Source organism: Taudactylus pleione, unplaced genomic scaffold, assembly GCF_031769625.1.
Source record: "Taudactylus pleione unplaced genomic scaffold, aTauple2 ptg000074l, whole genome shotgun sequence".
Lineage (NCBI taxonomy): Eukaryota > Metazoa > Chordata > Amphibia > Anura > Myobatrachidae > Taudactylus > Taudactylus pleione.
Window position 1 is genome coordinate 1,169,413 of NW_028284476.1, and position 23,500 is coordinate 1,192,912.

Below are 23,500 nucleotides of genomic sequence, written 5' to 3' on the forward strand. Positions count from 1 at the left end.
CAGTTTGATCCCTGATCTTTTAGTTCCTAGTCATAATTTAGTGTCCGATTGTTTAAACAGTTAGCATGTTTTATATGGGGAGGAGAAGACAGATAGAAGAGCAAACAGGAAAGATGAATACGTCTCATTATTCCAATTCCTCCATAACATACACAGAAGTTTATCACAGGGGTGTGTAGGCGGAATCAGTATGATATACCACCGGCCACATACATGTCTCCACCAGTCATACTGTCACTTGCATGCTGGTCTGTATGGGCGCAGTTGCATGACCACCCCCCTTCCTTTTCCTGCTCCAGATCTGTTTCTCCGGTCATAAGGGTCTATGGATCTGATCGCGTAGCTCTTGGCATAGCCACAGTTGCGTCTGCTCATTATCCAAACATGTTTGCGCACTATTATCTACGCAAAGGGCGTACGTTCAACTCTACAGGTCCCGGCCCTTTATATTTGTTTCCTAATTGACCACCAGGTTCCATACTACTGTATGTATAGTGACAGATTCCCTCTGTATCATCAGCCTGATCTCTTACCTCCCTTGCCAGGTGAAGCCTCTGAAACTGATGGCCCTGGATGAAGCAGTACGTGTGATCCAGGTGTCCGAGAGGGCCCGACAGGGGCGACTGAGAGCCAAGTTCATGAGGGAGATCCACCTAGAAGAGAAGAGAGAGAGAATGGCCAAAATCCAGGGGGAGAACGCCCTGGATCCTGAATTAGCTGCACTGCGTATCCAGAAGGTACGAACATGCCCAACCTCTGTTCTTATCCTAGAGGTGTCTAGCTACCTGCATGTAAGAGAGGATAGCCACATCTAATGCCTACTGGTCTGTGTGCTTCTCCCAGGGCTGCTGGCTGGGAGTCTATGTAGCTCAAATGGAAAATATTGCATATACAATAAAAGCCTGTTGGAGTGATGGTACTAGAGCTACTGATTTACCATTGCCATTCCCAGGAAGAAAATTAAGAACAAATTAATATGCAATATGGCTTTATGTTCAATATTATGGGGAGGGGGGAAGCAATAGCCACCGAGCATCGCAAGTATTGCCCAGTCACGGTACCCCGACAACACAAGTTTTCCTGCACATCTCTACGGGGTACGAGGGAGAACCTACACAAAACCTTATCAAACAGCAAACATAAAAGTCCATTACTAATAAAATAAAACTGTTTCCATGAGCAAAACGAGGATGTAATAAAAAATTGATAGATATATTTTACTTCCTTTTTTCCCATAGCAGTAACATGGCTCACACAAGGAATTTTCCCGACTCCTGTGCATAAGTTATGTGACAAGCTCACAAGCCTGAAGCCAAAGTCCTGCTACTTTACTGCCCGTTCCCCTCCACACTCCCTTCCTCTGTGCTTTCCTACTTCCCCGATTGCTTGGCAGTCCAGGAAGCGGTTTCCATTGCTACCATATCCTCACTGATTTTCCGTTCACACCACAGGTCTGGCGAGGATACATTCAGAGGAAGAGAACCAAGCAGCAGAGGGAGGAGGAAATGATCTTCCTGGGCATGGTAGGTTGTACAGAGGACAGGCTTCTCTAGGGCAACGTTGGGATGTTTAGAGCACAACACTGAAACCTCATGGCCGTCCGCTTTCTCTTTTGTTTTAACCTGGCTAAGGAAAAGCATCTATGCCCCCAGCAAACACCACAGTGAGCGTTTAATGGGAAAAAATATATTTTGGGGTATATTTACTAAAGTGAGAGTTTTTAGAAGTGGAGATGTTACCAATAGCAACCAATTAGATTCTGCTTAGCATTTAACTTGTACCTCGTAGAAGATAATAGCTAGAATCTGATTGGTTGGTACGGGCAAACATCTCCACTTGTAAAAACTCTCACTTAAATATACTCCTTTGAATCTATTATATTTATAAAAAAAATTATATTGTTATGAACTATCATGTTTGTTGTAGCTAAAGCATAATGTACGCAATGTTCTTACCATACATTATAGCCGTCAGCATGATACAGGTCACCAGCATTTAGTGCACAGGTGGACAATTTTATGTACAGCTAAACTGTACAAATACCTGACATTTATGTGCGCACAGCGCTGTGGAACAGAGGTTATGGAAGTGGTAAGTGCCTGTGTGATTGAGCCCATAAAGTGACTTTCTCATATGTGATTTGGTACAATTGAAAACTCAAACAGTGTTATTTTTCCAGAGGGAATTTTATGATCTCCTCTCTAACAAGCAACATAGAGAACAAATTAGATCTCTAATGTTTCTAAGCCTAATTGGGCCCATACATCAGCTATCAGGAAAAAAACAATTCAACGATTCTGCGTTTTTCTCCCCCTGATTTCACCGTTCTCCAGTCCACCAATCTGCACCCATACATGACAGCTGGCTTTCAGAGATTTGCAGATCATTTTCAGCAAATAACAGAACTGACAATCATGCAGTTCTGTTCAGCAAATCATCGTTTTACTAGTAACGGTCAGCAAATCGGCTGATTGGTTCCATACACTAGCAATCAATCTACAGCCCCAATTGGTTGGTGAAATCCAACATGTTGCATAACCTGATTTACCGATTCCAATCACTTTTTGGTCAGAATTGGCAATCTGTGAACCCTGTACATTGCAGATTGTTTTACAAAACCATCTGCAAAATGGGGGAATTGCCCCAATTGATTGCTGATGTATGGGCCCTAAGGATCCTCGCATTAGTCCTACGGAATCTCGCATTAGCCCTACGGATCCTCCCATTAGCACTATGGCTCCTCACCGTAGCCCTAAGGATCCTCGCATTAGCCCTACAGATCCTCCCATTAGCCCTATGAATACTCGCATTAGCCCTACGGATTCTCGTATTAGCCCTATGGAATCTTGCATTAGCCCTATGAGTCCTCCCATTAGCCCTATGGATCCTCGCATTAGCCTCGTATTAGCCCTACGGTATCTTGCATTAGCCCTACGGATCCTCCCATTAGACATATGGGTCCTCACAGTAGCCTTAAGGATCCTCGCATTAGCCGTACAGATCCTCCCATTAGCCCTACGTATCCTCCCATTAGCCCTACGGATCCTCCCATTAGCCCTATGGGTCCGCGCAGTAGCCCTAAGGATCCTCACATTAGCCCTACGGATCCTTGTATTAGCCCTACGGAATCTTGCATTAGCCCTATGGGGGGTCCTCCCATTAGCCCTTCGGATCCTCGCATTAGCCTCGTATTAGCCCTACGGAATCTTGCATTAGCCCTACGGATCCTCCCATTAGCCCTATGGATCCTCACAGTAGCCCTAAGGATCCTCGCATTAGCCATATGGATCCTCGCATAAGCACTGCGGATCCTCCCATTAGCCCTACGGATCCTCCCAGTGGTCATAAGGATCCTCGCATTAGCCATATGGATCCTCGCATTAGCCCTGCGGATCCTCGCATTAGCCCTGCAGATCCTAACATTAGCTCTACGTATACTCACATTAGCCCTACAGATCCTCGCATTAGCCTCGTATTAGCCCTACGGAATCTTGCATTAGCCCTACAGATCCTCCCATTAGCACTATGGCTCCTCGCCGTAGCCCTAAGGATCCTCGCATTAGCCGTGCAAATCCTCGCATTAGCCTCGTATTAGCCCTACGGATCCTCCCATTAGCCCTACGGATCCTCCCATTAGCCCTATGGGTCCTCACAGTAGCCCTAAGGGTCCTCACAGTAGCCCTAAGGATCCTTGCATTAGCCATACGGATCTTCGCATTAGCCCTGCAGATCCTCGCATTAGCCCTACAGATCCTCTCATTAGCTCTACGTATACTCACATTAGACATACAGATCCTGGCATTAGCATAGGGTAGCAAGACGGCTCCTACGGCTTCCCACAGATACAGCCACCTTACGTCCGACTCAAAGTCAGGCCCAAATATGCAAGAGCCATATTCTAACCATGCAATTTAGAGTTGAGCGAGTTTAGGTGACCCCTCTGATCTGTAAATGTGTCCACACATTTTAAATTTGCCCGCTTCTAAGGTAGTGCAATTGTACCTTCTTGTTCGAAACACTTTTATCTCTAAATGCGGCCTGCTGTGGCTGAACCAATTAATATCATAATACAACCTATCCATTCACTACGAGCCTATCCCTTCACTACGAGCCTATCCATTCACTACGAGCCTATCCCTTCACTAAGAGCCTATCCCTTCACTAAGATCCTATGCCTTCACTAAGAGCCTACCCATTCACTAAGAGCCTATCCATCCACTAAGAGCCTATCCTTTCACTAAGAGCCTATGCCTTCACTAAGTGCCTATGCCTTCACTAAGAGCCTATCCCTTCACGGAGAGCCTGTCCATTCACTAAGAGCATGTCCATTCACTAAGAGCCTATGCCTTCACTAAGAGCCTACCCATTCATTAAGAGCCTATCCATCCACTAAGACCCTATCATTCCACTAAGAGCCTATCCCTTCACTAAGAGCCTATCCCTTCACTAAGAGCCTGTCCATTCATTAAGAGCCTGTGCATTCACTAAGAGCCTATCCCTTCACTAAGAGCCTACCCATTCACTAAGAGCCTGTCCCTTCACTAAGAGCCTGTCCCGTCACTAAGAGCCTGTCCATTCACTAAGAGCCTATCCATTCACTAAGAGCCTATACCTTCACTAAGAACTGGTGATATGACTGAGACACAATGGCAGAACCACAGGTGAAGCAGCCATTACAGGCTCTGGAGGTGACTGAGGCCTGGAAATACTGGTTTCCCCTTCCCCTTCGATAGATTATGAATGGTGCAAAAAGACTAAAACATTCTTGAAAACAAAGTTAGATAGAAAGTGAATAGAAGAACTCACCTGTAGTGGACAGGCCAACCAAATTCTGCAAGTGCCTATATAATAACAAATACAGTACTACAAAAACTAAAACATTTACTTGAATCTGTGTTAAAAGTAAAATCCTTAAATATCTATTGTTATAACCATTCAATGTCTATTCCCAAAAGCACAGCGTGAAGGGAGAGTTATTTATTTAGCACTTATCGTGTCTGCGGATGATGGCTCCTCCCTCTTCATGGCAGATGGCCACTGGCCTTAGGGCAGACAAATTATTTCTGCAATAAAAGACCAGCGCAATATATGAAATTGCAAAAATATATGATTTATGGAATTATAGAAAAAAAAGAAAAAACATTTGGAACAGAAACTAGAACTACATAGTAACAGATACCTTAATAAGAGGTTATACTGTGTATTAGGAGGTGGAGTGAAGCAGAGTTAAATTAGGTCATAGGCGCAGTTCTGTTAGGCAGCGGGGGCAGCGGTAATGAGCTGTTTTTGGCACATACAGTCTTTAATAATAGATTGTCTGTATCTCCTAGTCTTTCAATATCATTTTTCACTGTCTGGTATGTGTGTCATAAACCGAAAAGAAAAAAATGATGAGCATATGCTGAAAAGTAATGTCTTGCACTTAATGCAGCATCTCCGGATGTAATAGAAAAGCACTGACTGTGTGGCATTAATATAGCGTGATGCATAGTCTCTCCAGTATAAAGTGACAGAGTCCCAGCACTATTGTGTATAATGGCTTTGCGCACACGCAGGGAGCGTCTTTGCAGTCGTGCAACCATTCTCAGTGCTGCTATTTATATCTGCGCAATCTGCCTGACAAATTAGCTGCTGTGGACACTTTGCATAAATATTTATGCCTGTGTTTGCGTGGGGGGCAGAACAGTTTGATTTACAGGGTAATGTTTTGTTTAATGACCCACACTCCACTCACTGCAGAGCCAAAGCCACATATCAAAAAAAATACAGCACGCTTTAAAGATAACATGCAGAGTTTGCACTGCTGGGCCCTCTTTACCATTTATTTGCCAGGGGAAAAATGATTACCATTGCATATGGCAGACTAGTAACACTATTCTATCAACAATTTATGGAGTGTCAGAAAATATACAAAAAAAAAAAAATAGCAATATCCTGCAATACACAGTAATATCAGGTGACCTTACTCGCAGAACTTTTTCCAAAGTTCTCAGTGTGCTGTAAACTCTACAATGCCCCTGTTCTTATACGTGAGGGCTCTCTGTATGTTTGCATATTATGCTGAGAGTTTTTGGTTTCAGAGTACATTTAACAAAATTGATGTTCTGCATGAAACATCAAGATTTTGAAACAATGACACTGTTAAGCTGCCCACACACATAGCGATTTTTTTTACCCGATTTGGCCGATTTCGACGAATCCTGAGGACAAATCGTGTAAAATATGGCCAAATCGTGAATTTCCACTCATGATCACTATAGCGATGCGCGTCCCCGCTCGTCGTACCTCGTATCTTCAAGTCTGCCATGCTGTAGGGCAGACTTGCCAATCTGGGACACGATGCACTGGATGTACGATAGATCTTAAGTCAGATTGGACATTTTTTACTCGACTGCCGGGGAGCTGCCTGGTGAGAGTTCAGGGGAAATCGTACACATCATGGGATTGAGAACACATCGCTATGTCTGTGGGCACCTTAATACAGGGATGGGGAACCTCCTGCCCGGGGGCCTTCGGTATCATATGGTCTGGCCCTCAGAGCTTTTTTCTGCTAGCCTCATTTGGCTAGCAGGGTGCCTAGAATGGCACACTGCAGCCAGAATCTATACAGCATTGCTACCTGGAGCATCCTTAGGATGTTTCATACGGTCACACCGCTGCCCTTACAACTCCCCGGAACATCCTCAGGATGCTCCGGGCATTGCTGTAATCACCGGCGATTGTGGCCCCGCCCCCATGTGACATCACACAGAGGGGGCATGGCCTAGACCAGGCCCGCAAATAATGTTATATATATCAAAATGGCCCTCGGCAGAAAAAAGGTTCCCCACCCCTGCTCTAATAAGACAAGCAAGGTCATTCTAATCATATAATAATGATAATAAGGGTGATAAATCTTCAATGTGCTCATCAGGTTCAAAAGTGTACATAAGAAACAATTGCAAACGTGTTACAAAGCGTGTTCTGTTAAGCATAGTTTTTAGTGGCCACACATAATCCATACTTACCAGAATAAGTACCATTCCCCCGACACATCCCACTTACAGTAAAAGTAGGTAAGTATGACTTAACCACACTGGGTTACATACCCATATTATTTCACCATGTTATACTGGTAAATAGGACCTGGCATATACCAGGTCACCTCAGTCTGCCCCCTGCCCTTCCTGCCCACTGTTGCCCACCCCTATCCCCACTGCCATCCCTCACCTCCTTGCTGTATTACTTACCTTAGCCCACTTCCAGCACAGTGGTCCTCAGGCTTCTCTTCAGTTGGTCTGTCCGTGCTGCCCTCTGCATTGGGACTCATTAAGGAAGGGGGGTCATGCCCCGGCTCCCACTGCACATGACATGGACAAGATTTCATAGGGCATTATACAGTATATTAGATCTATTTCAGTTTTTCATGCATATGCTTCCACTGATATATAATGCAACAGCCCTGTGCATCAACCATAAATGTAACTTAGGTCAATGCATATGCTTCCAGTGATATATAATGCAACAGCTCTGTGCATCAACCATAAATGTAACTTAGGTCAATGCATATGCTTCCAGTGATATATGATGCAACAGCTCTGTGCATCAACCATAAATGTAACTTAGGTCAATGCATATGCTTCCAGTGATATATATTGCAACAGCACTGTGCATCAACCATAAATGTAGCTTAGGTCAATGCATATGCTTCCATTGATAAATATAATGCAACAGCTCTGTGCATCAACCATAAATGTAACTTAGGTCAATGCATATGCTTCCAGTGATATATAATGCAACAGCTCTGTGCATCAACCATAAATGTAACTTAGGTCAATGCATATGCTTCCAGTGATATATAATGCAACAGCTCTGTGCATCAACCATAAATGTAACTTAGGTCAATGCATATGCTTCCAGTGATATATAATGCAACAGCTCTGTGCATCAACCATAAATGTAACTTAGGTCAATGCATATGCTTCCAGTGATATATAATGCAACAGATCTGTGCATCAACCATAAATGTAACTTAGGTCAATGCATATGCTTCCAGTGATATATAATGCAACAGCTCTGTGCATCAACCATAAATGTAACTTAGGTCAATGCATATGCTTCCAGTGATATATAATGCAACAGCTCTATGCAACAACCATAAATGTAAATTAGGTCAATGCATATGCTTCCAGTGAATCCATCCTCTCTTTCTTTAAATTGATTGTGCTAAAAAAAAAATGATATGAGTGTAGTAGCCTCTTGTGCTTTTTTATGTATGAAAAAAGTGCAGATACTCAGAAAAAAGGTGCCAGTATTTACATTGAAGATTCTAACAGAAACTACAATCCCCATGATCGAGCACTCTATTATGTATTTATATGTTGAATGAAGCTGCGGCCCGTCCATCTGTGTGGTCACCTGACTGTTGCGCTCCAAGGTTGAGGTCTGTGCTCCGGTGACCACTTCCGCGATCGAAGGACCAGAAGTTCCACGTGGCTTACAGCTGGTCATGTTGTTCCCGAGTTATCCATCCTCCTTCACTTAAGGAGACGGGACTGGACTAATATGGAAGGTGGATTCCTATTGATTGTTATCAGACTGGCTGGATAGATCTGAGCCTTTTCTTTGTTTATACCGGATGGGCAACAGATTTATTTTATGGGGATATACAATATGTTTCTGTTTTTATCTATATTTATATTCATGTGTTATGTTGTGTAGTTTTTTTATGGAGTAGTTATGGTTTTAATGTAATTTATGGTAGCGTGGTAGCTGTAGATGTATCCAGGTGGGTTCAATGATCACACCTGTTACTGTGGTCTAGGTATATAAGGAGCTATGGTCTCCACTTCCCCCATACATCTTGAGGAAGGAACTTCGTTCCGAAACGCGTCGGTGGTGTGTGGAGGTATACTGCTGTCCGGCTGGTCCTGAGAGGGGTTTTCACCGAATTAGCGTGTGAGGCGATGCACCCGGGTATTACATCCATCCACTTACGCTTTTTACAGTGCCTACTTTTAGGCCCATTCCGGTACGCAGGATATCCCTAAGGGGACTTTGTTGTTTGATTATATTTGTATGTCAAGTATACGGTACCTGTTAGTTTGGATTAAATTACCGTTTTACACGATGAGAGGTCGTTTGTTTATGATCTTCTCTTGGAGGTTCCATGCAATGAACTAAGTGAGGTGAAGTGGTCGTTCATAAGTTCAAGCGTCGTTTGATGTAAAAAGGAAGATTAAAAGATACCTTTATGTGTATGCATCTCACCGTCCCTAGGTGAGCGTCTATCTTTTAAAGACTATTATCCAGCACCCACTTTGGATCTCTTTGGACTATTATTTCTATGTGTTACGTTTGTTCACTTACATTATATTTCTTTTAGATCAGTGCTGGGTGACCTTCCCTCTTTTGTTGTATGTGTATTTAGTGAAAAAAAGGGTTGGTGAACCTTTGGGTTTGGAGCGCAAGTCACAACACACACTTTTTTAAGATGATATAGTAGTTTCCACAGTCTGGATGTCTTCAGACCCTTATTTTATTAATTTCTGAAATTATTTCACTTATTTCTTCCTGTCTCTGGAACTAGTTATATCTTACGAGTTTCAAAAATTAGACCAAAGAAAGTTGCTGGTACCGTGTACCACTGCTGAGCGCCACCAGAAAAACTCATAGAGTAACCTTATTATACTGACTCTAGGGGGCCCATTTATCAAAGTATATTTGAGGTATAATCATTTCGGGGGTTTACCTCAAATATTAAGTATCCCCCATATATATCCGATACCTGCTGTGATCCCTCCATTGCCGCTGGCAGGGCATCCCCCATGGGTTTCCATGGGGGATGCGATGCTTGCAAATTGACCAATATCCGGAATGCGATGTACTGCCGATACTGGCCCCCGCAGCCAACGCCATCTGAAGATCTATGGGCTACACCGCGCATAGTTAGCCGGCGGAGGGATCTGCCGGAACCCTCCCCGGCTATGGCGGATGTTCATGCGCAGCAGCCCCTGCACTGGCCAGCAGCTCTCTGGAGACATCGCAGGGACGGGTTCCTTTCGGAGCCTGTGTCCCTGCATGTCTAGGATAATACATCCGGCCGCTATGATCGCATTTTGCAATGCCATCATGGGCAGTACTGTCATGCTCTGATCGCGTTGCAAAAGCGATCATTACTAAATTTTAGGCCTACAAAACTTAGTACTGGGCATCTGTTTAGTGTAATCACTCTTCTTCTGGGTCCATGGGGTCCACAGCCAATACGTTGGGGTATAATATCCCGATCACCAAACAGTTAAACACAAACGTGCTCTCTGCTCCCAGGATGCACCGGGTCCCTCCTTCATATACCCTGCCTCCAGCCCCAGGTAGCCAGTTTTTCCTGTTTGGTGTTATTCACCACATAGACAGTGGGACTGCAGGAGCAGTCCCGCAGACAAGTATAAAAAAAAAAAAAGTGAGAGTTTTACTCTCCCTCGGGGCGGGTGGCCTGAGTTGTCTGAGAGCAGCCTCGCGTCTAATTGGAGACGCACCGGTTACCTGCTGCAACTACCCCCTCCAGCAACGCTAGTTTCGGGAGTGCAGAACAGCCGGAGGTGTGCTCGCCAGTGATTTCGGCAGGGGCTCTGAGCCCTGGACTGCAACCGAGACAGGGGATGGCAGGTAAGAGGTTGGCTCGATGGCCGCTGACGCTGAGACCACGTGGCAGTCCGCCCTCCGGTGGTGGAGACTGGCCGGTGGTGCGCTGTAGTTGGGAGGGCAGAACAGCCTGTCTCCTACACTAGACCGCCGGGACATGACACAGCTCCTGACAAGCCAGGGATTTTCTTTGGCGGCCGCCATGTCAGTTTACCGGGCGGGTCCAGACAGCCTAAGGGAGGTTCGCTTTCCCCGGCGGCCCCTCCCCCAATCCACATGGTAGCCAGTCACTGTTCTTAGCGTTGAGGGTTCCTCCTCCCAGCTTCCCCTATAGGAGCAGCCAGCATGTACTTTCAGGTGCTCTCAGACTCTGCTCGCTCTGGAGGCTGGGCAGTCTCCCTGTATACCTCTCCTACTGCTGGATCTGGTTTTACAGAGCTCTATCCTTCTATGCCTAGGGCTGATTTGTAGTAGCAAGAGCTAAAACATTGCGTATTGCTCGCAGAGTGTTTATGGATTGCATGTGATTGACTTTAATATCACCATAATTAAACCAGTTACATATTGCGCGGATATGAATGTGTCATGTTCATACAGTAAATCCCTCTTCGTATTATAAAGTACACGTTATAGGGACTAGGGTGGAACCCTAGGAACAGATTGGCTGCCTCCACCTAGGTGCACTTATTGTTGGCCTAGTAACTTCTTGTTTCATATCCTGCATTAAACCGTTTTCTAAACAATTTAAGGTTAATCTTGAAATATTGTAAATTGCAGACAGTTTAAAGTTTATCGGTCTCATTAGCTGAGCTCCAAAAATGCAGTAGATACATTATGTAGGACAGCGGAAAAGACATTTTCATTCAGTCCAGAACCAGCGCAGTGATAAGAGGCATGTCTTGGGCATTGCATGGTACAGATATTTCCTCTGTCTAATGCACAGGAACACCTTAGCAATCTCAGACCTGTGCAGAGCTTCACTCCAATAACCAGCTGATTGTTAGGAGAAAAGTGTTTTTTTTTTTTTTTTTATTTATTTTATTTTTGTTTTCACCATCCATTTATTGTATTTACTCAGAGACTTGCGGGTAAATATACTAAAGTGAGAGTTTTCAGAAGTGGAGATGTTGCCCACAGCAACCAATCAGATTTTAGCTATTATATTCTAGAACAGGGTTCTTCATACCGTGGCCCGTGGAGCCATTCCCCGTGGTCCGCCGATGATTACTGTATTGCAGACCGCAGTAAGTGCAGTCTGCACTACAGACAGAAACAAACACACTGCCGCCGGCGCCAGCAGCAGTGTGTTTGTTTTGCCAGCCAGCCAATGAGAGTCAGACAGACTCTCATTGGCTGTTGCTGCCGCTGCACACACATCGCCACCACCCAGCAGCAATGTGTGTGTTAATCAGTAGCCAATGAGAGTCTCTCTGACTCTCATTGGCTGCTGCGCCCACTGCAAGAGCCAGGCTGGGGCTCACTCTTAAGCTCCGCCTTCCAGCTTCTGCAGTGGGTAATGGGAGAGACATCATGACGTCTCTCCCATAATTCAGAGTAGGTCGGCCTGGGAGAACGGAGGAGCGGATGGCGGCGGGAGCGGGGATTCAGGTAAGCGTTTTTATTTTTCTTCCTTGCTTGTGTGTTTGTTTGCTGCACTGCTGGGGGGGGAGGGGGGGAACCGATGGACGGACTACTGCTGGGGGCACTGCATGGGGAGGAATACTACTTGGGGCACTGCATCAGGGGGGACAACTACTGGGGGGTTCCATTACTGAGGCACTGCATCGTGGGACCCCCACTTGGGGACACTGTATAGGGGGGAGGACTACTACTGAGGGCAAAATATAAAGGGCACTACTGGGAGCACTGCATAGGGGGAACCACTACTGAGGGCACTGCATGGGGGGGACCACTACTGGGGGAACTATATAAGGGGCACTGCATAGGGGGGACCACTACTTAGGGCACTGAATAAGGAGGACCACTACAGGAGGCACTGTATAAGGGGCACTACAGGGGACATCTTTACTGGGGGCCTGCATAAGGGGGGATCACTACAGGGTCCACTGTATAAGGGGCACTGCATAGGGAGCATCACTACTGGGGGCCTGCCTAAGGGGGACCACTACTGGGGGCACTGTATAAGGGGCATTGAATAGGGGGCATCACTACTGGGGGCACTGCATAGGGGGAACTACTACTGGGGGCATTATATAAGGGGCACTGCATAGGGGGACTACTACTGGGGGCATTATATAAGGGGCACTACTGGGGGCACTGCATAGGGGGGACTACTACTGGGGGCATTATATAAGGGGCACTACTGGGGGCACTGCATAGGGGGGACTACTACTGGGGGCACTGCATACTGGGGACCACTACTGGGGGCACTGCATAAGGGGCACTGCAGAGGGGGACAGTTATGGGACATAATTAAAATTGCAGGAGGGGGCAGTTATGGGTCATAATTGTGTGAGGAGGGGGCAGAGTTTAAATACCGCAGTATAGCTTAGTGGCCCTCAGCTTTGTTGAATTGTTTAATGTGGCCCACACTGCCTTAAAGGTTGAAGACCCCTGTTCTAGAAGTTGCTAGTTAAATGGTAAGGTAAATTCTGATTGGTTACTACGGGCAACATCTCCACTTCTAAAAACTCTCACTAGTAAATATACGCCTTAGGCCGGGTACACATCAGAACAATGCCAAAACGAGGCGATGGTCATTCCAATTTCCCTTCATCTCAGAACAAACGATATTGAGTGTACACACTGCAATCCTTCAAGCGACGGAACGATTTAACGTCTCATTTGATCGTATACGATCTATCGTTGCTCCTGTACACAGTAGAACAACCAAGAGGTGACGTCTTCAGAGGCCAAATCGGAACGACATATCGCCTGGTCGTCTAAACAGAACAAGTCGTATGTGACGTACAGGTGTGCTCAATTGAGCGTACACACTGTGCGATTCACACCCTACGTCATTACAATTTGCCTCAAAACGACATATTGTGCCGATAAGGCTCTAGTGTGTACCTAGCCCTAAAGTATAGCCAAGCTACAAGCTGTACATCATGTACGCCCACTTTAGTAACAATATTAATGCGACTTGCTCATGTACAGCTGGCGGCCAATGTATTTTTATTATTTTGTTTTATTTGTAGCACTATAAAATGGGAGCATTTTTTGTGGCTCCAAGTTTTCTAAAATTCTCTATAGATGTGGCATAACTATTTGTAACTAGATTTACTGACGCGTTTTTATTTATAACCAATATAAGGCCTTTTTGCCCATGTAATACTTAAGAGTGGTGCTTTAATTGGAACAGTTGTATTACTGACTTGCCATTGGCTGTGGCTGACACTCCCACCACATTGTGAGTCCAATGGCTGCAGTGATGATACACAATAATTATGCTGTATAACTCACCAGCTCTAGAGGTAGGAGAGCGCTGGTGAAGCTGCACCTACAGCAGGATTTGTTCATTAGAACAATCGTGCACAAGCCTGGAGCCGGCAGTGTAGATCACCGACTGAAGGTATAGAAAGAGGGCAACTTGTAGTGTATATGCAGCAAATATCAGCGGCAGGGACATCCGTGTATGTACCCTGTGTCGGCAGCTGAACTCACTGGCAAAGGTACCCAAGGTGTGCTAATAGAGCCTGGGTCGGGAATTGGTGGCTGTGTTCAGGGCTGCCATCAGATGTTGTGGGGCAGATAGCTCCATGTGTAAGGTGTCTGACTGCCATGTGAGAGGTGATAGGTTTGAGTCCCGGGTATGAGAGTATTTTGAAATGTGTGTGTTAAATAAAAGTTTACCTGAGCAGTGGCACACCTCCCTTGTTTTACGGCCCTGTCTGCAACATAAGTATGGGGTGACGCATACGTGAACAGCACATTTAAATGCATATACTCATATCTGTCTACTGTCCATGAACAAGATTTCGTGGGAAGTCCCACGGATTCCTGGAAGAGTAGGTCACCATTCTGCATCCTGCCCACATCCTAGTAAAATGGACGAGATTATCTTGGCCCCACCCCTGTTTCATGGAGCAGCATTTTGCAGCAGTAATCCGCAAGGGGCAGGGTCTAATGTGAAGGCGCGCCTGGCCCTATCCCTTGAAATAACTAGCTGCATCTACTCTCTGAGAACTGTCATGGAGGAGAACATTTTAAAGTTGGTAAGTATGAGATGGACGGATTTGAGGATGCTTGGGCTCTGGCCGACCCATCGACCTATTGTGTGCCCAGCTTTAGCAGAAATCGCTGAGCAGCCCATAGGCTGTCACAATTCAATGGAGCGCCAGTGGTGGAGTGTTTACGACTGTCCATGGCGCATTCAAAACGGGCGTCTCAGAGCTTGCACAGTCCGTCGCACGCTAGTACACAAGGGGAAAGCTGGAACTAGCATTTGCATATTATCGCAGCTGCAAATCCGGAAATATCCGCAGCCGAGCAGCATTAGGGTCCACCTCTGTATCAGGGCCTAAATAACTACAGACATGAGAAAAGAGGGTATGGAGGGCCCTGCTCACGAAAGAGTTTACACTGTAGTTGGAAGACGACACTGCTGAAACCTGATTATATTGATAAATGAAGCACAATTTTTGTCAGTGGGGATTTCTGATCTGTGGAAATGAAATGAGCTGAGCTTTTGGCTATTATCACACACAGTCCCTCAGGCCTCCACAGTGTTACCTGAGCTAAAAGCATCTATTCTTATACCCATGATAATAGTGCAGACACCTCCTTCCCCCCATATTTTGTGTGTATATATGTGCACCACACACTAATGGAGGGAATGAGACTGCATGAATTAATGGTAGTGAGAAACAGCAGTATTCTATCAGACTGTCAGGAGGAGTATTTACTACGACCACGTTATTTGAAGAGCGTCCTCATTGCAGTGTGTATTTTGGAGTAGAAACGAGGAGAGATATCATCATATTTCTACTTCAGGGTCCATAGGGGGTCCACAGGGTTGACCTTGGGGATATAGCTGGATCAGGATCCATGGGCACCACACAGTTAAGCTTTTAGCTCCCAGGATGCACTTGGGTCCTCCTCTATACCCCGCCCCCGAGCCACAGGCACCTCAGTGTAAGCTGGTGCCCGGCCGGACTCGGTCACCGCGCAGGGGGGCTGCAGGAGCAGCCCCCAGAAGCTTTTTATTTTCTAATAGATTTTATTTATTTTAGTTTCTCTTTTTACTACAGACGGCAGCGAAGGGCTGTCTGTACAGACGCCCACGCTGCCGCTCTGATCCCCGACTGGCGCCGCGACGCCAGTACTGATCTGGGGATCGCGGCGGGAGGACAGAGTCCGTACTAGCCGGACTCTGTCTACCTCCCAGGACTGCTGCCGGAGTCGCCGGGGATTCAGGTAAGCCGCGCGTCGCTGGCTAGCAGCGGCGCGCGGAATACCTTAAATGCAGTCCTTTAGCCTCCGGTCCTGGGGACAGACCGGAGGCTGCTGGCAGTGGCGGCGGGCCCCCCCCATAACCCGTGGAACCACTAGACCACCAGGGATAACCGGCAAGCGGGAAGCCAGCATCCCTGGGGTTAATGGCCAGCCAGGGGAGGAAGCCTTCCCTGTTCAGCGGCTCCTCCCCTCAGCTCAGCGCGCTTTTCAGCCTGCATGTCTAGCGTCCCTGAGCTGCAGTTCACTCGGCCACTCCTCCTCTGAGGTCTCTGGCGGCCATTTTTTTCTACATATGGCAGCGCAGATCCCTCAGGGAGCACGCGGACCGGTCCCCCTGTGTACCTCTCCCCTGTTAGGACGGCGTACACAGCACTATAGCCCTCCCAGACACTGAATCTGGGCGGTTGAGTGTAGTGTAAAGGTGCAGTGAGTATATCTTCCTGCATGGTATGTGACTTTTGCTAGTGCTGCTGTCTGTATTTTTCTCTTATTACTGTCAGCTTATATCTATCTCTTTCCTTCTTCCTTAGCCCTACAGGTGTGGAGGAGGGGCTTTTCTACTAACCTCACATATATAAATCAAGTATTTGTGAGGTCTGTCACATACAGTTGTGTGCTACACAGTGCCATATTCAGGACTGTTGTTCAGCACACAGGGAAGTGCAGTTCTTTTTTCCTCTATTGCCATATATATTTTGTCTGTACATTATATTTGGTTATGTCTGAGGGTGAAGTTGAGCACTCCGGGACTCCAGTGTTGTTTTCCTGCAGGCGCTGCTCTGCGGGATCACATAGGGAAGAGGCATCTCTGGATGGCCTTTATGAGCGGTGTCAGTTGACTCCTGGTCAATCCAGACCCCCTATGACACAGGAGCCACCATGGGCTATGTTTTCACAGGTGCTGGTGTCTCTGGCGGACCGCCTTGCGGCTCCGTCTGCTGTCCCTACGAGGACTCTGTCCCAGCCTACCATTTCCCATTACCAGTGTACCCCGCAATTATTGCAGAGTTCCTCTGGGTCACAGACTGTGGACCCTTATTCAGGATTGCCTATCTATTTTCAGGCCACTCCTGCTACACAACAGTCTGTGGTGCCTTTCCAGACCAATGTGGCAGCTCCTCCACCATGGGTGGACGTGCTCTCCAGTTCAGTCCAGAGTCTGGCAGCTGCATCTTCGACTTTTCAGTCGATGCTGCACAATGACAGGTCTGCAGGGGCGTCTAAGCGTGCACATAAGTTGCATGCGGCGCAGATTTCGGACACTGAGGGGTCCTCAGATGAGTGTGATGTCCAGGACGACTCCGATTCGTACACCTCGGCTCAGGAGTTGGAATCTCGGTCGTCTATTAATGTACGAGCTCTGGTTAGGGCGGTGCGTGCCATTCTCCTAATAGAGGATGAGGCACCTGATCCTAAGTAGAAATTCCATAGTTTAAAAAAAAAAAAAAAAAAAACTAAGGTGACTTCGGCGGTATTCCCCCTATCTGATCAATTAACGGATCATATGGCGGTGGCTTGGCAGACACCCAGTAAGAGATTTGTGCCTCAAAAGAGGTTGGCTTCCAATTATCCATTCCCGGATGCGCATTGTAGGAAGTGGGTAGCTCCACCGGCGGTGGATTCCCATGTCACACGCCTTATTAAGAGTGCTACGCTGCCAATACCGTCAGTTTCCTCGTTAAAGGATCCCACGGACAGAAAGGTTGAGGCTTGCCTTAAGTCTATTTATTCCCTCTCGGGAGCAATTGCTCGCCCGTCCAGGGCCATTTCCTGGTGGCTAAGGCCATTAGGGTTGGGCCAATGCCTTAGGGGACACTTTTCCTGAGGATACTCAGGAAGTCCAGAGGGCATTACTAGGACAGATGAGTGATGCGGCTTCTTATATTGGAGAAGCTTCCTTGGACGCTAGTCTGCTAACCTCTAGGGTGTCGGCTGCGGCTGTGCATGCCCGCCGCTCCTTATGGCGGAGGTCCTGGAGAGCAGACGCTGATTCAAACAAGGGCCTGGAGGCCTTACCTTTTAATGGGGAATTACTTTTTGGTCGAGACTTGGATAGGATCGTGGATAGACTGGCTAGGTCCAAGAAACAAGCTTAGAGTGCCAGGCGTCCCTCTTCCAAACAGGAAGATAAGCCTTCCGCCTGATGGGACGGGCCTCCCTCTGGGGGATCCCAGAGGGGAGGCCGACTTCTTCATTTCGCCCAGAGCTGGTTCAATACCACCACCGATGCCTGGGTGCGAGAAGTGGTCTCCCAGGGGTACGCCCTGTCTTTTCGGCGCAGACCGCCTCACTAGTTTTTCTGCACGAGTCCTTCTCAGGACATAGCCAAGGCTATGCTGATCAGGGAAGCTATAGACTCCTTGCTGACTGCAGGGGTCATTGTACCTGTTCCACAATCTCAGCATGGGATGGGGTACTATTCTGCTGTTTCTGGTACAGAAACCCAATGGCTCCCATCGACCCGTTCTAAATTTAAAGTCTTGGAACAGGTTTCTCAGGATTCCCAGGTTCAGAATGGAAACCTTGTGTTCCATAATTCTGGCTATGGAACCAGGGGATTACATGGTCTCCCTGGATATCCAGGACGCTTACCTCCATGTGCCGATAGCAACGTCACATCAGAGGTGTCTGCGGTTCGCTCTGTTGCACCGTCACTACCAGTTCCGGGCTCTCCACAGCGCCGAGGGTGTTCACCAAGGTGATGGCAGTTATGGCTGCCCACCTTCGGAACCAGGGGGTACGGTTGTTAGCGTATCTGGACGACCTCCTATTGCTGGCAAGCTCTCCGGAGGTTCTGCTGCAACATCTCCAACTGACGTTGGCTTGTCTGCAGATGCACGGGTGGTTAATAAATTGGAGGAAGTCATCCCTGATCCCATCTCAGCAGATGGTCCATCTGGGGGCCCTCCTAGACTCTCATCAGCAGCGGATCTTTCTAACTCCAGAAAAGGTATCTTCCCTACAGTTGCGGATACGCAGTTGCCTGGATTGTGCCAGTCTTTCGGTACACTTGGCAATGAGAGTGCTGGGTTCCAGGGTGTCGGCATTCGACATGGTGGAATTTGCCCAGTTTCACTCCAGGCCTCTGCAGAGGCTGATTCTAGCAAACTGGAATCGGTTGCCTCACCGGATCCGGTCACAGACCCTGGTGCTATCTCCGGATGTACGACAGTCCCTGAATTGGTGGCTTTAAACAGCTCACCTTCTCGAGGTTCGCCCCTTTTGGATCCCGGACTGGGTTCGGCTCACGACAGATGCCAGTCTTCGGGGTTGGGGGGCGGTGACAGGCTCCTTGTCACTTCAGGGTCGTTGGACAGCGGAGGAAGCGGCTCTCCCCATTAATGTTCTGGAACTAAGAGCCGTGTACAGGGCTCTGCAGTCGGCCGGCACCACTCTTCACGGAAGGGCGGTGCAAGTGCAGTCAGACAACGCCACCACGGTGGCGTACATCAATCACCAGGGAGGAACTCGCAGCCGGGCTGCGATGGCAGAAGTGTCTCACATCCTAACCTGGGCGGAGTGCCACTTTCCAGCGATCTCTGCAGTCTTCATTCCCGGAATCCTCAATTGGGAGGCAGACTTCCTCAGCCGTTACGACGTGCATCCAGGGGAATGGTCGCTTCATCCAGAGGTATTCCAACTACTCATGGACAAGTAGGGACTGCCGGAGATGGACTTGATGGCCTCTCGTCACAGTCACAAGTTGCCCGTGTACAGGTCAAGGACAAGGGACGACGGCGCCAGTCTGGTGGACGCTCTGTAGGTCAGATGGACGTTTCAGCTGGCATATCTGTTTCCTCCGATATCCCTTCTGCCTTGGGTCCTGCGCAAGTTCTATCAGGACGGAGGCACTCTGGTACTGGTGGCCCCAGCGTGGCCAAGACTTCCGTGGTACTCCAACCTACAGAGTCTGTCCATCGACGTTCCGTACCTTCCTCCTCAGCGGCAGGACTTGTTGTCTCAGGGGCCCTACCTTTACCCGGATCTGGGTCGTCTGTCTTTGACGGCGTGGCTCTTGAGACGGCCGTCTTAAGGTCCCGGGGCTTTTCTAGTTCCGTTATTTCCACCATGCTGAGGGCACGCAAGCCTGCTTCTGCAAGGATTTACCATAGAGTGTGGCACACGTACTTTCAGTGGTGTGAGTCCAGAAACTTATGATCCTCAGGTATTCAGAGTTTCAAGGATTCTGGCTTTTCTTCAGTCGGGTTTGGACTTAGGTTTACGCCTTTCCTCTCTGAAGGTGCACGTGTCTGCTCTATCGGTTTGGTACCAACGTAGAATTGCTATGTTACCAGACGTACAGACTTTTTTTCCGGGGTGTTCTCAGGATTCTCCTGGCTATTGCTTCAGCAAGGAGGGTTTTCGAGTTGGGGGCACTTTCATGTAGTCCCCCCTTCTTAATTATTTTCTCCAGGACAGAGCAGTGCTTCGCACTCGTCCTGAGTGTTTACCTAAGGTTGTCTCTAAGTTCCATATCAATCAGGAACTGGTGGTCCCAGCCTTTCAGTCCCCTGATCTTACAGCAGGGGAGACTTCGTTGGACATTGTCCGTGCTCTCAGAGTTTATGTTGATCGGACTGCTTCTGTTCGAAAGTCCGACTCCTTGTTTGTCCTCTTTGGTTTTCATAAGAGGGGTTGGCCTGCCAGCAACCAGACTTTGGCCTGTTGGTTTTGTTCTGTTATTAGGGAGGCTTAGATACGAGAGCATTTACCTGTTCCAGCCTCTGTTAAGGCTCATTCCACTCGTTCTGTGGGCCCTTCTTGGGCTGCTAAACGTGGTGCCTCAGCTGTTCAGCTGTGTAAGGCAGCCACTTGGTCTTCGGTTCAAACGTTTCTAAGATTTTATGCGTTTGACACCTTTGCCTCTCAGGATGCATCCTTCGGGCGCAGGATTCTCCTTTCTGCACAGGAACGTCCCCGCCCTTAGTTGAACTGCTTTGGGACATCCCCAAGGTCTACCCTGTGGACCCCCTATGGACCCTGAAGTAGAAAACAAGAGATATGGTAAGAACTTACCTTTGTTATCTCTGTTTCTACGAAGTCCATAGGGTCCACAGGGCGCCCGCCCTGACGCACCTGGCTTCTAATGGGCTGTGTTGCTGGTCACCGGTATTTCCGTCTCCTTTTTCTGTGAGTATGGTTTCTTGTGTGTTCCAGTCTTCCTTCTCTCTGTTCCATATTCTCCTCCGGCCTAGGCTGCTTACCAACTGAGGTGCCTGTGGCTCGGGGGCGGGGTATAGAGGAGGACCCAAGTGCATCCTGGGAGCTAAAAGCTTAACTGTGTGGTGCCCATGGATCCTGATCCAGCTATATCCCCAAGGTCAACCCTGTGGACCCTATGGACTTCGTAGAAACAGAGATAACAAAGGTAAGTTCTTACCATATCTCTTGTTTTGCGCAGCCGTTCCATTCATTTTATTTCTGTCTTCGCTGTAGACTCTGGGCCCATATTCCTCCCTCTGCTTATGCCAGTCCCACACACGACTCCATTGACCAATATCCGGAATGCGATGTATTGCCGATACTGGTCCCCGCAACCAACGCCATCTGAAGATCTATGGGCTACACCGCGCTTAGTTAGCCGGCGGAAGGATCTGCCGGAACCCTCCCCGGCTATGGCAGATGTGCATGCACACCACCCCCTGCGCTGGCCGGCAGCTCTCTGGAGACATCACAGGGAGGGGTTCCTTTCGGAGCCTGTGTCCCTGCATGTCTAGGATAATACATCCGGCCGCTATGATCGCAATTTGCAATGCCATCATGGGCAGTACTGTCATGCTCTGATCGCGTTGCAAAAGCGATCATTACTAAATGGAGGCCTACAAAACTTAGTACTGGGCATCTGTTTAGTGTAATCACTCTTCTTCTGGGTCCATGGGGTCCACAGCCAATACTTTGGGGTATAATATCCCGATCACCAAACAGTTAAACACAAACAAGCTCTCTGCTCCCAGGATGCACCGGGCCCCTCCTTCATATACCCTGCCTCCAGCCCCAGGTAGCCAGTTTTTCCTGTTTGGTGTTATTCACCACATAGACAGTGGGACTGCAGGAGCAGTCCCGCAGACGAGTATAAAAAAAAAGTGAGAGTTTTACTCTCCATCGGGGCGGGTGGCCTGAGCTGTCTGAGAGCAGCCTCACGTCTAATTGGAGACGCACCGGTCACCTGCTGCAACTACCCCCTCCGGCACCGCAACGCTAGTTTCGGGAGGGCAGAACAGCCGGAGGTGTGCTCGCCAGTGATTTCGGTAGGGGCTCTGAGCCCTGGACTGCAACTGGGACAGGGGATGGCAGGTAAGAGGTGGGCTCGATGGCCGCTGACACCGGGACCACGTGGCAGTCCGCCCTCCGGTGGTGGAGACTGGCCGGTGGTGCGTTGTAGTTGGGAGGGCAGAACAGCCTGTCTCCTACACTAGACCGCCAGGACATGACACAGCTCCTGACAAGCCAGGGGTTTTCTTTGGCGGCCGCCATGTCAGTTTACCGGGCGGGTCCAGACAGCCTAAGGGAGGTTCGCTTTCCCCGGCGGCCCCTCCCCCAATCCACATGGTAGCCAGTCACTGTTCTTAGCGTTGTGGGTTTCTCTTCCCAGCTTCCCCTATAGGAGCAGCCAGCATGTACTTTCAGGTGCTCTCAGACTCTGCTCGCTCTGGAGGCTGGGCAGTCTCCCTGTATACCTCTCCTACTGCTGGATCAGGTTTTACAGAGCTCTATCCTTCTATGCCTAGGGCTGATTTGTAGTAGCAAGAGCTAAAAAATTGCGTATTGCTCGCAGAGTGTTTATGCATTGCATGTGATTGACTTTAATATCACCATAATTAAACCAGTTACATATTGCGCGGATATGAATGTGTCATGTTCATACAGTAAATCCCTCTTCGTATTATAAAGTACACGTTATAGGGACTAGGGTGGAACCCTAGGAACAGATTGGCTGCCTCCACCTAGGTGCACTTATTGTTGGCCTAGTAACTTCTTCTTTCATATCCTGCATTAAACCGTTTTCTAAACAATTTAAGGTTAATCTTGAAATATTGTAAATTGCAGACAGTTTAAAGTTTATCGGTCTCATTAGCTGAGCTCCAAAAATGCAGTAGATACATTATCTAGGATAGCGGAAAAGACATTATCATTCAGTCCAGAAGCAGCGCAGTGATAAGAGGCATGTCTTGGGCATTGCATGGTACAGATATTTCCTCTGTCTAATGCACAGGAACACCTTAGCAATCTCAGACCTGTGCAGAGCTTCACTCCAATAACCAGCTGATTGTTAGGAGAAAAGTGTTTTTGTTTTTTTTATTTTATTTTTGTTTTCACCATCCATTTATTGTATTTACTTGCGGGTAATATACTAAAGTGAGAGTTTTTAGAAGTGGAGATGTTGCCCACAGCAACCAATCAGATTTTAGCTATTATATTCTAGAACAGGGTTCTTCATACCGTGGCCCGTGGAGCCGTTCCC

At 47.8% G+C, this 23,500-nt stretch overlaps 1 protein-coding gene across 1 annotated transcript in view; it reads left to right on the forward strand.

Moving 5' to 3' along the window:
* Positions 1-23,500, forward strand: part of DRC11 (dynein regulatory complex subunit 11) — a 215,090-nt gene that overhangs the window by 43,585 nt on the left and 148,005 nt on the right. The window contains exons 5-6 of the mRNA XM_088467766.1: positions 546-737; positions 1,452-1,523. Of these exons, the coding sequence (XP_088323892.1) occupies positions 546-737; positions 1,452-1,523 (264 nt within the window). The remainder of the gene's footprint in view (positions 1-545; positions 738-1,451; positions 1,524-23,500) is intronic.